At 42.7% G+C, this 13,857-nt stretch overlaps 1 protein-coding gene and 1 long non-coding RNA gene across 3 annotated transcripts in view; one reads left to right on the top strand and one right to left on the bottom strand.

Moving 5' to 3' along the window:
• Nucleotides 1–1,671, bottom strand: part of LOC144371974 (uncharacterized) — a 55,638-nt gene extending 53,967 nt beyond the window's left edge. Inside the window, exons 1-2 of one of the 2 annotated variants that reach the window (XR_013432029.1) lie at nt 1,497–1,671; nt 357–558 (exon numbers count right to left, since the gene is read on the bottom strand). This is a non-coding gene — a long non-coding RNA (uncharacterized LOC144371974). Of the gene's footprint in view, nt 1–141; nt 559–1,496 lie in introns of those variants that run through there. The other variant, XR_013432028.1, reaches the window with a different exon arrangement.
• The window catches only part of LOC144371972 (uncharacterized), a 30,656-nt gene that overhangs the window by 3,034 nt on the left and 13,765 nt on the right, over nt 1–13,857 (top strand). Inside the window, exons 2-4 of the mRNA XM_078035332.1 lie at nt 1,716–1,998; nt 13,472–13,598; nt 13,779–13,839. Of these exons, the coding sequence (XP_077891458.1) occupies nt 1,996–1,998; nt 13,472–13,598; nt 13,779–13,839 (191 nt within the window). The 5' untranslated portion in view covers nt 1,716–1,995. The remainder of the gene's footprint in view (nt 1–1,715; nt 1,999–13,471; nt 13,599–13,778; nt 13,840–13,857) is intronic.

The following is a 13,857-nucleotide window of genomic DNA, read 5'->3' as shown; positions in this document are numbered from 1 at the left end:
CTGTAATAAATATTGTGACTGAGCCATCTGCTCCATGGTTTGTGGAAAGGCTGAAGCACCACGCCAAATGAACATGTCCATGCTACCATTGCCAAGTGCAAGGCTTCCCAATAAATCAAGAAAAGATGAAGAGTCTTCTGATGAGTGTTTGGCAGAATAATAATATTAATAACCTGGATCTTCCAAGTTGGTTATGTCCCTGAGATAGTATGTTTTCTACTAATGCCTTTTGTGTTTCAATAGCAGATCATGATGACCTCAGACCAAGAATCCAGTGATGCAAAGATATAATTTCCCAATTGCCTTCAAATATTAAGGAAGGGCTGGGGAGGTGGCTCAATGGGTAGCTCACTCACCTGGCATGTGTGCGTCCCGGGGTCCATCCTCGGCACCACATACAAACAAAGATGTGTGTCCACCGAAAACTAAAAAAATAAATATTAAAAAATTCTCTCTCGGGCTGGGGATGTGGCTCAATCGCGCTCGTCTGGCATGCGTGCGGCCCGGGTTGGATCCTCAGTACCACATACCAACAAAAGATGTTGTGTCCGCTGAGAACTAAAAAGTAAAATATTAAAAAAAAAATAAATTTATAAAAAAAAAATTTAAAACTTAAAAAATTCTCTCTTTCTCTCTCTCTCTCTCTCTCTCTCTCTCTCTCTCTCTCTCTCTCTCTCCAGTCTGTGCAATAGAGTGACATGTGTCAAGGGGGCAAGTGAGCGTGAGCTCACAGACATGTTATAAGAACAGATGCCTGAAGCTTAAATCCTACAGATAATACTAAATCCTAGATACAATTTCCCCTGTGCATACAGCCTATGATTATCCTTCTATAAAACCTCAAAGTCCTTGTCAGCACCTGAAGACAGCATAAGGACAGGGTTTCCTTGTCTTCCTGGTGTAGCTGCACTGGTCAAAGTTCCTTTCCTGCTTTGCATCATGACCTTTTCTGTTTGATATTGGGGCATACACCTGACCAGACCTGTGGGATCCCCAGAGTCAGGTCTCTGCACAAGACTTCCTAACAGTCGAAGTAGAACATCTACACTAAGCACAAGGCACCCATTTAATTTCCACCGCACATTGCTGCCCTGGAGGATTGCCTTCCTTCCTCGCCCAGGCTCTCTGCTGTGGATGGAACCCTGAGCATCAGAGCCAACCCCAATGGCTTCCTTTCATAGCTCAGGCTGCCTCCTCAAAGCCACAGAGGCCGGGAGGTGATGAGAATTACTAAAATAGTTTTCAAATTGTTCTCATTTTTAGATATTATGTATGGGTCATATATATGATATCTTTAAATAGTGTTTCAGAAATTTGGAGACTTGGTCTTTCTAAGTCGCTTGAGGTCGCATCAGCTGAGTGAAAAAATATATGTATAGATGCAATATCGTTCTTTCGTTTTAAAGGTACTGGGGAATAAACCCAATGGGCTTAACCTGGACCTCTGAGCTACATCCCACCCTTTTCCTTTTATTTTAAGAGAGGGTCTCTCTGACCTTGGGCTCCTCCAGCCTGGGCCTCCCCGAGAAGCTGCGCTTTGTTTTTGTGTTGAGGTTAAACCCAGGGCCTTGCCAAGCTCCAAAAGCAGCGCCAGGTGTCACCTCTGTACCAGAGGCAAAGCCAAGGCTTTTCACCTGGATTAGTTCCCAGCACAGCCAGGAAGCTCCTCCTGAAAAGGGCTGGGGCCAAGAATCTGTCACTCTACCCAATTTCAGGCAGTGATTGGATGATGTTACCTGTCAGTCACGATGCAGAGGCGGGCCTGGAGCCCATCCATCCGGGATGCTGGGGGAACTGTCCAATCAGTGCGCAGAGGAAGTGGAAGGGCGGGCTTCCGCAACATTGCGGGCTTTCTTCCGCACCCACCGGGCTACTCCTTCTCTGGCCGAGTTTCTGTTCCAGTGACCCAGTTGACTCTGCCGCTGCCGGTGTCCCCGGGGATCTCGGGGCCCGGAAGTTCCTCCAGACGACGCCGGGTCACCACGGAAGCCAAAAATGGTGAGTTTGCGACCGGGGCTGAAGGTGCGGAGTTGGGGCCCGGCGCGGGGGTGAGCTGCGGAGGGCGGCGGATTCCACGCTGTCAAGTGGCCCTGGGCCCTGTCCCCTGGTTCCCTGGGTTTGGAAGGGCGGCTCAGGGCCCTGGTGTCCCCTTTGCTCCCTACTGGTGGCCCGACCCACTCTTCCCAACGTGGAGGAAGCAGGGCCACAAATGCACCTTCCTCCTCCCAGGGGAGCTCCTCCGGAGGCTGCTGTAGGTCCCCCAAATTGCAGGCGCCTCCTGCCTCTAAACCCACCTTCCCTCCACCTCACACCTCGGCCAGACGTCCGTTCTTCCCACTCGGTCCAAATGCACACCGTCCGCTAATTGTCACTTTTCATCTAGTGAAATATTGGAAAAAATCTTCCTCCCTCCTTCCCTCCTTCCTTTCCTCCCTCCCTCCCTTTTTTCCTCCCTCTCTCCCTCCCTCCTTTTCTCCCTCCCTCCCTCAGCCATAACTTGTGATCCTCCTGCTTCAGCCTCCCACATATCTGGAATGACAGGCCTGTGCCACTGTCCCTGGCAAGAAGGACACTTTTGAAAGCATTTGTTTTCTATTTGTGAATGTTATACTTGAGGGGAAAGAATAATCACTTAACACTTCCTTGTGTTTGATCAAAATAACTGCTTTAAAGGGAATTAAGAGGTTGTTTATAGATCCCAGGGATATGGAATCCTGGGCTGCATCAATGGAGGATAACTGCTCCCCTTTCTGATAGTCCATGATGTAGAGTCACCCCAGTCGTGCAGTCATGTAGGCACACAGGGAAATGATGATGTAGGGACAAAGGAGGCAAGGCACTGAAGATAGCCAGAAAGAGTTTTATCTGGCTGCAGCCAGTCTCAGAGGGCACTGCTTTTGCTGTAATCAATCAATTTATCCCCTGAACCCCGAGTTCAGGTGGTTTCAGAATCTTATACCCAGCATGTAAGGGGAGGGACTCAGAAGTTCACATTATAATACTGAGACCCACAAATAACTCTCAGTCCACACAGTCTCATTCCAGTTAAGCCTTTATTGCTGGCCAGTGGCAGACACTCTGCTCTTGAAAGAATGAGGTTGTCAGAGTGGGGCCCCTGCCTTAACTTGGCTCCATATTTAAGCACAAAAGGGACATTTGGAGGTTCAGGCAATGCCAGCAAGCCGGAAAGTTGTGGTCAGTTAGTCTCTGGTTGGCACATAGATCATTCTGTGTTCTTGGGGGATTTTCATGAACAAAAGAATGCAAACTGCCCCAGTCATGACCTTTTTGAGTGTCATGGCTGAGTTCACAAAATGGAGTCACCATAGTCAAGTTGTCACATCACACACATAAAAGCAGCTTTTTCTTTCACTGTTCTAGCCACGTTAACCCTTCAAGGACAGCACCTGAGAAGGGGAGAGCTTCTTCTCCCCTTTCTTTCCTCCCCCACCAGCTGTTTCCAAGGTGCCCAGTTGGTGATTTCTCTGTGAATCCCAGCTCAAGGCCAGAGGCCTTGTTTGCACATTTCTACAAACTACTATACTGCATACAAGTGTGTAAAAAACTAGTAAGGGGAGTTCGAGTCCAGCACTTGGAGTGCTAATTTCTCCCATACTAGCCACCCGAAAATAGGGCAACACGAAAATAGGAAGTTTATCTACACTGAACTTTTTTGTGGACATTCTCTTGTTGACAGTCCTAAAATTAGCCCATGGTGAAAATTTCTGGAGAAACCCAGTTAAAATTTTCTGTGAAGGAAGGGGATGCCACTACAATAATGTCTGATTCATGTACTGTCGTTCATCCCTAGCTCTTTTCAATATGATTTTCAGAAAGGATCTGGCTACATTGCCCAGCCTGGCCTGAAAGTTGTGATCCTCCTGCCTCAGCTTCTCAAGCTGTTGGGATTAAAGGCATTGACAACCCCAGCTACAAAACATACTTCATTTTAACCCAAATATTAATGACCATACTAAGGAACATGGATTCAAGTTACCCTGAATGATGTATGTGTTCCTCTTTTCTTTTTTCTTTTCTTTTCTTCTCTCTCTTTCTTTCTTTCTTTCTTTCTTTCTTTCTTTCTTTCTTTCTTTCTTTCCTTCCTTCCTTTCTTTTTTCCTTCATTCCTTCCTTTTTTAATATACCAGAGATTGAACACAGGAACACTTAAACATTGACCCACATCCCCAGGCCCTTTTTTTTTTTCTTTTAGTTCTCGGTGGACGCAACATCTTTGTTTGTATGTGGTGCTGAGGATCGAACCTGGGCTGCATGCATGCCAGGCGGGTGGGCTACCGCTTGAGCCACATCCCCAGCCCATATCCCCAGCCCTTTTTACATTGTATTTTCAGATGTGATCTCACCAAGTTCCTTATAGTCTCACTAAGTTGCTGAGGCTGCCTTTGAATTTAGCAATCTTCCTACCTTAGCCTCTCAAGCTGCTGGGATTACAGTTGTGTGCCACTGTGTCTGGCCTACATGAACTTTTATAAAAGAAACTTGTGTATCACTACATTAACCAATTGCATTGGTAGGAACATCAGATTAATGGGGTACAGAAAAAAAATAAAGAAAATTTTTTCTGTATGTCTGTTATTGCATTCTGAGCTTTGGTAGATTTTGGAGACTAGGCATCTGGTAAGGTTAGTGGTATATTCTGAGAAGTTTTGAGAATTGTGGTCTGATACAGAAATTAAGATAATTGGCTATGAAAGGACTTAAGATAGCCCAAGATAATTTTTGTTCTCCATACAGAACCCTGCCTTTGCACCATCATGGTGGTCTGGTTGGCCAAAGTCAAGTACTCTGAAGGTTCTTTGATGTAGATGCAACTGTATAGAGAACTTGAGTTCACAGCTTCTCCTTTTATCTTCCTTAGGCGTAGACACCATGTCAGATTTCTTGGGCAGAGGTTCCTTTTGGATGCCTCACAGGGTCCCATGTCCTCAGCCACTGTCCTCTCCTGGAGCTGCCACAAGGTGCCCACAGCTGCCCTGGTCCCTGCAGGGTGAACAGAACTTCAGGCCCTGGGTCAGTTCCTCCTAGAGGACAGCCTGAGGTGTGGGGTACAGCCTCTCAGGGAAGCTGCTGGGGCCTCTGGTCTGAGGAATCTCCTGGAACAGGCCTCATCTAGACAGCTACTTCCTTGGAAACTTGTTTTTTCCATGCTCTGTTCCCATTCCTTGAAGACAGGTGGACAGTTAGCCTGTGGATGCTGGTGCTGAGGGGCCAGGTCAGCAGTGACTCCTGCCCTTTTAGTCTCACAGTGTGAAGGAGCGAAACCTCTCCCAGAGCATAAGAAACACCCACCCCAGTGCAGAGCTGTGCAAACCTGAAAAGCCTCCTAGACTGGAGTCATGGTCCAGATCTCTTGGAGGGTGATCCTGGGAGCTTTCAGGGAGCAAGACCAGGAGGGAGCATGTCTCAGCCATCAGGGACCTTCCCTGCCCCTTGAGCCTGACATGTGTGCTCCCTCAGCACCAAAGCTCTCTGTGTATCACTTTGAAATGATGTGTTCACTTTTTTTTTTTTAAAGAGAGAGTGAGAGAGAGAGGGGGACACAGAGAGAGAAAATTTTAACATTTATTTATTTTTTCTTAGTTCTCGGCGGACAGAACATCTTTGTTGGTATGTGGTGCTGCTGAGGATCGAACCCGGGCCGCACGCATGCTAGGCGAGCGCGATACCGCTTGAGCCACATCCCCAGCCCATGTGCTCACTTATCTGAGGCCCAGGTTTATTTATTCAGAGTCACATGGGATGGACTAATATTAAAGAGGCAAGAAAGAAGTGGATTTTTTAAAAGTCTGGTTGCATTTCCATTGTTAAAAATCCCAACTTACAGCCAGGTACAGTGGTGCACACCTTTGATCATTTCTTCTCCAGAGGTTCAGACAGGAGTGTTGCAAATTTGAGGACAGCCTTAGGAACTTATCCAGGCCTTATGCAACCTGGTGAGACTCGGTCTCAAAGTATAAAAATGACTGGGGATGTGGATCTGTAGTAAAATGTCCCTGGTTTTCATCTCGGGGCTATCAAAAAAGAAAGAAAGAAAAGAAAAAGAAAACACCTAATTACCTAATTTACCTTTTGCTACCCCTGAGTATGTATAGAAAGTTTGTAAGATTCAGTCTTGTCTTTTCAGTGATTTCAAATTGAAATCCAACCCTAGATTCCAAAATGCCACGTAAGATACAGAGAAACTCTGTTTTGCATTATTGCTGCAGAATTTGAGTCCAATACTACAAAAATAGTGGTGGATAAATTTATGAATGTGATTTCATGAAAACTAGTAACTGTCCTTCACAAGGTGATGAATTTGACAAAGGATGACATTTTTTCACTGTTGTTATCTGGACTTGGCAGGTTCATGTTAACTGTGTGGTTTTTTGGTATCAAGAATGGAACCCAGGGGCTGGGGATGTGGCTCAAGCGGTAGCGCACTCGCCTGGCATGCATGCGGCCCGGGTTCGATCCTCAGCACCACATACCAACAAAGATGTTGTGTCTGCCGAGAACTAAAAAATAAATATTAAAAATTCTCTCTCTCTCTCTCTCTCCCCTCTCTCACTCTCAAAAAAAAAAAAAAAAGAAAAAAGAAAAAAGAAATGCATTTAGTCTATCTACAAGTGTCCCCTTAGTCTTAGTGGTAGCAGATTTGCTACAAAGTCCAAATCCAAAGTCTCCTCTGAGACTAAAGGCAAAAATTAAAAACAAAACAAAACAAAATGATCAAGTTATATACTTCCAACATAAAAAAAAAAAAAAAGAATGCAACCCAGAGTTGCTTATCCACCAGCCCCTTTTACATTCTTTGTTTTGGTACAGAGTCTTGCTACATCGCCTAGTGCCTCAGACTCGTGAACCGCTGGGTTACAGGTGTGCACCATCACTCCCTCGTCATTGTAAAATTTAAGGACAATTTTGACAATACCTGAAATACCCAATTATGATCATTTAATCGCTGAATATTAGTGAAATATTAAATGACACTCGTTTTCTGGAAAGGAGCAATACGTCTGTCTAAATAAGGGTGCTGATCCCCTCAAGAGCACTCCCAGTATGTCACCTGATTCCTGTTCCCTCCTAAGTGCCTCCTCCTAGGGCCAACCCTTTGGGAGCTGGCCTTTTATCTTATGAAATTTGGGATCAGCATAAATGCCCTCTCTACTCTCTCTGTCCTGTACAACATTTTGGCTGGTCTTAGATACAGTCTATTATTTTCAATTTTTTGAAAACTATTTTTTTGTTGTTGCTGTAGTCTGACAAAATGCCTATTTATTTATTTTTATGTGGTGCTGAGGATCTGAAAGGTTAAGAATGTAAAGGTTAAGTTTGTTTTCTTGGTTGAAGTTCTGTTTTCCTGAAACCTGAAATTTATGTGGGTGTCAAAACAATTCCCGGAAAAACCGTTAAATGTATGTTGAGAAAAGTCTCCTGACCATCTGGTTGCTCTGTACAAACAACCCCTCCCGCATTCCCTGACCTGTATACACATGGACTCCCCAGTTCAAACAATGTATATAAGCTCTTCTTAAGTTGTTCTTGGGGCTCTCAGCTCCTCTCAAGTGAGCTCTGAGCCCCAGCATGCTGGACCCCCAATAAACCCTCTGCTGTTGCATGAGACAGTCTTTTGGTGGTCTCTTTCTCTGACGCTCACCCGACCTTAACAGATCAAACCTAGGGCCTCTCATGTGCTAGGTAAGCACTCTACTGCTGATCCAAAATCCCAACCCTACTATTGTTTTCTTTTTTTTTTTAAAGAGAGAGAGAGAGTATTTTTAATATTTCAGTTTTCGGTGGACACAACAACTTTGTTTGTACGTGGTGCTGAGGATCGAACCCAGGCCGCACACATGCCAGGCAAGCGGACTACCGCTTGAGCCACATCCCCAGCCCCCAACAATACTATTTTTATTTTTAGATGTAGTTTTTCTTATGTTTACCTCCAAAATACAGTAAACCATGCCCTAAATTTCACAGAATTTATTGAAATGCTCAGTGTTTTTTTAGAGAGTGTAGATTATGGAAACATTCAATCTCCCTTGTGAGAAAGTGTGTTGTCTTTCCATTGATTTTGTTGTATTTTATGCCTCTAATTGTGTACCTTTTGTATTATAATCATTTTTATCTCTCATTACATGTATTTTTTTTTTTTGTGTGTGTGTGTGTGTGTGTGGCCTGCTGGAGATTGATCCGAGGGCCACATACATGCTTGGCAAGTTTTCTACTACCGAGCTACTCTCCAGCCCAAGAGAATTAGTGTTGTAGACTGTTTTTTATTTATTTGCTTACTTATTGAGTGCTGGGGATTGATGCCATGGACTTGCTCATGCTTAGTTCTCCTCCAGAAATGAATTTCAATTTGTGAGCAGCATTCTGGTGGTGGGCAGGTGTTTTACTGGGTAATAAACCTACAGTCACTTCCACTGAGCACATCCTCAGCCTTGCATTTATTATTTTTTTATATTTTGTATAGATATAGATGGACAGAATACCTTTTTTTTTTTTTTTAATTTTTCTGTGGTGCTGAGGATCATACCCCTTTCCTCACAACATGCTAGCAAGTGCTCTGCCACTCAGCTCCAATCCCAGTACCCTCTTTTAATTTTTAATGAAGACCAGTCTCACTAAATTTCTGAGTGTCTTGCTAAGTTGGTGAGACTGGCCTCCAACTTTCCATTTCCCTGCCTTGACCTCCCTATTGGCTGAAGTTACAGGTGCACACCACCACACCAGCAGTTGGAATGACTTGTCAGACCCTGCTGACAATCTGTAGTTCCTGATCAGGCGGTAACAGCAGAGATGCTGAAAGACACACACACACACACACACACACACACACACACACACACACACACACACAGAGTAGGAATGAGCACCTCTTTATTTTTTTCCCTTCTTCTTTTATATAGCAAAAAAGAAACACATTCTCTTGGCACCTTAATCTTTTCCAGCATGGATAAACATTCTCAGCATAACTTTGTTATTGGTCACAGTGCTCTATACTTCTTATTATACTACTTGTAGTTAGTTATTTCCTGGCAAGCACAAAAATATATATATTTTAAACTTAGCAGAACATTCTTCTATCTTCTTAAGATGGCAACAAGCACACAATTCAAAGAGTTCATAGTTTCTCACAGTACCCCTTTGTTTTTGCTAAGCATAGCAAAACTTAACACTTTGTGTATGTGACCACACAATGACTTTTGAAGACTTATCATCCAATTTCTTTCAAGATGGTAATAGTATTGAAAATCAGTTTCCTTGCTTTTGTCCATAGTTTTGAAATTTGTTACTCTGACTCTTCCTCTTTGCTTTATTTTTGCATTATTATGAAAATGGTATTTAGCATATAAAATTGTTTCTCATGTATATGTTTGTAAAACTTCATGGCTTGGTAGTTTATTCACTTCTTTATGATATAAACTTTATTTTTTTTCAGAGCAATTTTTGACTTACATAGTATATTAGTCAGTGTTCTCTAGAGAAACAGCATCAAGAGGAAGTATGATTATGAAAGGGGACTTTTAGATTGGCCTACTTGACCCAAAGCTGGATGTCCACAGTGGCCATCTGCAGCTGGAGAGTTTTAGGAGTGCTGGCTGCAGAGTCCAAGAGGCTGAAGCCGCAGAACAAGAGGGATCAATGGTGCTGCTCTGGTCCAGACCACAGGTTCTGGAAACTCCCTGGAGAATCACTGGCAGAGTCCACTTTGGGAGACTGAAGGAGGCAGAGTCTGATATCCTCAGGCCACTGCAGCAGCCATCAAGAACAAATTGGAGAAGAAAGGAGCTTGGTCTGCTGCTTCTTCCTTCTTCTTCCAACTTTTGTTCACCCAAGCCACCGTCCTATTAGATGGTGCTGCCTAGCTTAAGGAGGATCTCCAGTTTGGTTCACTGTTCCACATGCCAATCATTTATAGACACACCCATAAGGTCATTAATCATTGGCATCTTTTAATCCAATCAAAGTGACAATTAAATGTGGCATTACTCATAGAATCGAATACCCCTTCTCTCCAGCTGATAGTCTCCACTGTTTTCAACATATTGCATTGGTGTAGGGTGTTTGTTGGTTACTAAACCATTGTTGAACATTTGATAAGGAGAATGGATGAAGCAACATGTTATGATAAGCCAAAGTTCATTCTTTACCTTAGTGTTCCTCCTCTGTGTGATGTGATTGTGTGTGTTACGTAGTTTACAAGATAATGTCGTACAGAAGAGTTTCACTGCTCCAGGAATTTTGTGTTCCCCCTGTCAATCACTCCTCCTCATTGCTCCCTCCCTCTATGCTCCATGAGTCCCTGGTACCCATCAGTTCTGCTAATGCATCTATAATGTTGTCTTTTCCAAATGTTTTTGACTTGGAATCTTACTGCACTTTGCCATTTCAAACTGGCTTCTCTCTCTTACCAGTCTGTCTTTAAGGGTGCTGTATCATTCCAGGCTGCAGAGCTCATTTTCTGGGTGATTTTCTTTGGTGTGGGTAAACTGCAGCTTGTCCATTCAGTATTGCAAGGTGTATCTTCCTTGAATCTAGCTTTGGGCACTTCTGGATATGGCTGCTGTAGTCACTGTATTCAGTGTTCCTGTGTCCATAATTTCCCCATCATTTGCATAGACACCTGGAGTGTACAGTTTTTTACATTTATGATTGTACATTTTCTCTCTCTCTCTCTCTCTCTCTCTCTCTCTCTCTCTCTCTCTCTCTCTCAAAAAATACTTTTCTTTATCTATTTAATTTGGATAATATGGTAACTTATGCCTCAGAAAGAATTAGGAGGTGTTAACTCCGCTTCTATGTTCTGGAAAAAAAGTAGAAAATTGGTGGCAGTTCTTAAGTGTCTCATGGAAGCCTGTTTGAGATGTAAGGCCCTTGCCTTGCCTTTTTGGGTAGTAATTAGTTATTGAGTCTGTTTTTTTCAGTAGTCATGGGCTCATCTGTTTTGTGTATTTCCCCTTGTGTGTAAGTTATAGGAAATTGTCTCTCTCAAATAAATGGTCCAGTTTTTGCAAGTTGTCTAATTTGTACGAAGCACGTTTATGATAATCTTGAAGTCCCAATGCATTGTTGATGATGATACTTTTAAATGTGTTACTAGGTTTTCAGTCCTCTTTGATTTTTTCTTTAATGTTATTGTATATTTTACACTTTTTTCTTTTTATGTGTCAGTGAGGATTGAACCCAGTTTCTCCTAAGCAGTAGGCAAGCACTCTTCCACTGAGCCATAACCCCAGTCCCTGTCTTCTGTATTCTTAGCCTTATGTCAGTGTATCAGTGATGCTGATGTTCACGAAGAACTTGATATTGTAGACTGCGGATTTCCAGGTTGTGGTTTTATCCACACCTTCTGTTACCTTCCTGTGGGTAATTTAGGTTTACCTTGCCCTTCTTTGTCTGTTTTTCTGAAGTGACAGTTTCAATGATTGCTTTTAGCTCTTCTTTTCTGAAATGTGCGTTGGATGACTTAGAAAGCAATACAGCACCACCTCTGGTGTTCTCTAAGAATTTCCTGTGATGGACTTTTACATTTTTTCCTTCAAAATGGTCACCTTTTCTCTTGAGTCCCCTCTTTGTCCTGTGTCTGTTTAGAGTCTTGTGTTTCACGTCCCCTTCCCTGGAGGCTTTTCAGCTGCTTCTGATCTGATTTCTGCTTTAGCTCTCATGTTTTTTGAGCATACATGGGATTTCACTGGTGGTGCACTTGTAGGGGTGTGGTTTATGTCCTGTGCAGTGTTGCTGTGACCCTGAGACCTCAGTGTGCTTCCCATTTGCTTGAAGACCCATGAAGCCCTCCTGCCTGCATCATTGTCCTGACAGAGTTGGGCTGATGTCTCTAAGTGTAATTGTGGATTCTTCCTTGTTTTGGGCGGTTCTGTATGTTTTCAGTTCTTGAGTAAGGTTCTGTGTCAGTGGCAGGGACATTTTCTTTTTGCCAGTTCCATCACTGTGCAGACATCATAACATGCTTACAGGGCTGGGGATGTGGCTCAAGCGGTAGCGTGCTTGGCTGGCATGCGTGCGGCCTGGGTTCGAGCCTCAGCACCACATACCAACAAAGATATTGTATCTGCCGAGAACTAAAAAATAAATATTAAAAAAATCTCTCTCTCTCTCTCTCTCTCTCTCTCCCTCTCTCTCCTCTCTAAAAAAAAAAAAAAAGTTTTAAAAAAAATAACATGCTTACAGATGTGAATGGTGGCCTTTTTTACACCCAGATTGTGTAGGATAGTTTAGAATTCTGGGCTACAAACTTGTTACTTTACCACACTCTGGAAGAGCTTTTGCTTTATGTTTGTTTGCACCACCTTTGCTTCAGGCACCATGAATCTTTTTCACAACAGACAACCATTGCACATGTGACCCAACCGTGATCAAAATGTCCTTGAGCGGAGCATTGGCATGTGTCTCATGACTGTACATTATAGTAGTGAACTGGCTGCTGTTAAGAACAGTTTGACAATCATTGGACATTTATTTTTACTATGAGACTTAGAAATGTAGTGCCTGCTGTTTATTAAGAAGATTTTTTGAGAGATATAAAACTTTGTAAGATTCTTATTTGGACAAGGTGACATTTTTGGGTCATTGAGTTATTTCTAAGACATGTGCCATCTTTGCACTTACCCCATTTTGCTTTGACAGTAACCACAGGAAATTATCAAATTGTTGTGTTCATTAATAAATAAGTTAATCAAATAGAGAACTTATGTTTGTTTTTGTCACTTAATAGTAAGCTAGTTGACTAAATTTGTTCTTGAGTAAAGCACCTGCAAAGTTCTAATTGTTCTCTGTATAATCACACAGGATGAACTCAAAGAGAGTTACCACATTGTGACAACCTGTGTGAAAGGTTGTCTAAATGTTGTCTATGAAGGCATCTCCTTATTGACCCTTTTACCAGAGGGTGTGGGTGTGGGCTGGTTCTAGGCATTTCTTTAAGTATGGACTGATAGACTTTCAGAGGAAACAAGACATCAGTAAGTACCATGTTGTTTATATTAACCTTGTAGGTACAGGGAGCCACAGTAGTTTGCAGAATCTCTCTCAAATGCTTAGTTTCATGATTCCTGCAATTTCCTACTCATCACCTTTCTTTTCTAAAGATAAGTACTATCTGAATTGCTTATATTAGCTCTGTACCACACAGGATGTTTCTAGGACATGTAATAGAGGTGCAACCAATAAAGAAGTTAGGAGTGATCTGGGAGCCCGTCTCACTTCCTGTGAACTCACCAAAGGAAGGGTATAAAACACTGAAAAAGGATGTTTGCCTTCTGAGTAGCCAATTTCTAGTGTTGGAATGGGTGTAAAAAATTGAGTACAGTAAAGATTTGTTGGATTAAATCATGGAATGAATCAAGAGGCCAGGGAATCATGTGAACATCACACATGTTGAGTATAGATTTCTCATGCTGTCAATCTCTCCTGACCTCCACTATACATTTGTGGGATATTTCAGATCTCAGTTACCTTTGAGGATGTGGCAGTGAACTTCACCCAGGAGGAGTGGACTTTGCTGGATCCTTCCCAGAAGAACCTTTACAGAGATGTGATGCTGGAAGTCCTCAGAAACCTGGCTTCTATAGGTAATAATGATGTTTTTAAAATTAATCAAATAGAGAATTCATGTTTATTTTGGTCATTTATGTAGAAGGTGAAAAGGGAATCAGTTGGTGAACTATTGCAGCATAAATGGCACCTAGGATTTGGCAAAACATTTCTAGCTCCTAAATATTCATAAAGATTGTTCTGTTCTCTCATTTTAGGAAACAGGTGGGAAGATAAGACCACTGAATATCAGATTGAAAACTCTGGAAGCATTGTAAGGTAACTGTACTCACAAGA

Source organism: Ictidomys tridecemlineatus, chromosome Y (assembly GCF_052094955.1).
Source record: "Ictidomys tridecemlineatus isolate mIctTri1 chromosome Y, mIctTri1.hap1, whole genome shotgun sequence".
In the NCBI taxonomy this organism is placed as follows: domain Eukaryota; kingdom Metazoa; phylum Chordata; class Mammalia; order Rodentia; family Sciuridae; genus Ictidomys; species Ictidomys tridecemlineatus.
This window is presented reverse-complemented; position numbering and strand designations above follow the sequence as displayed.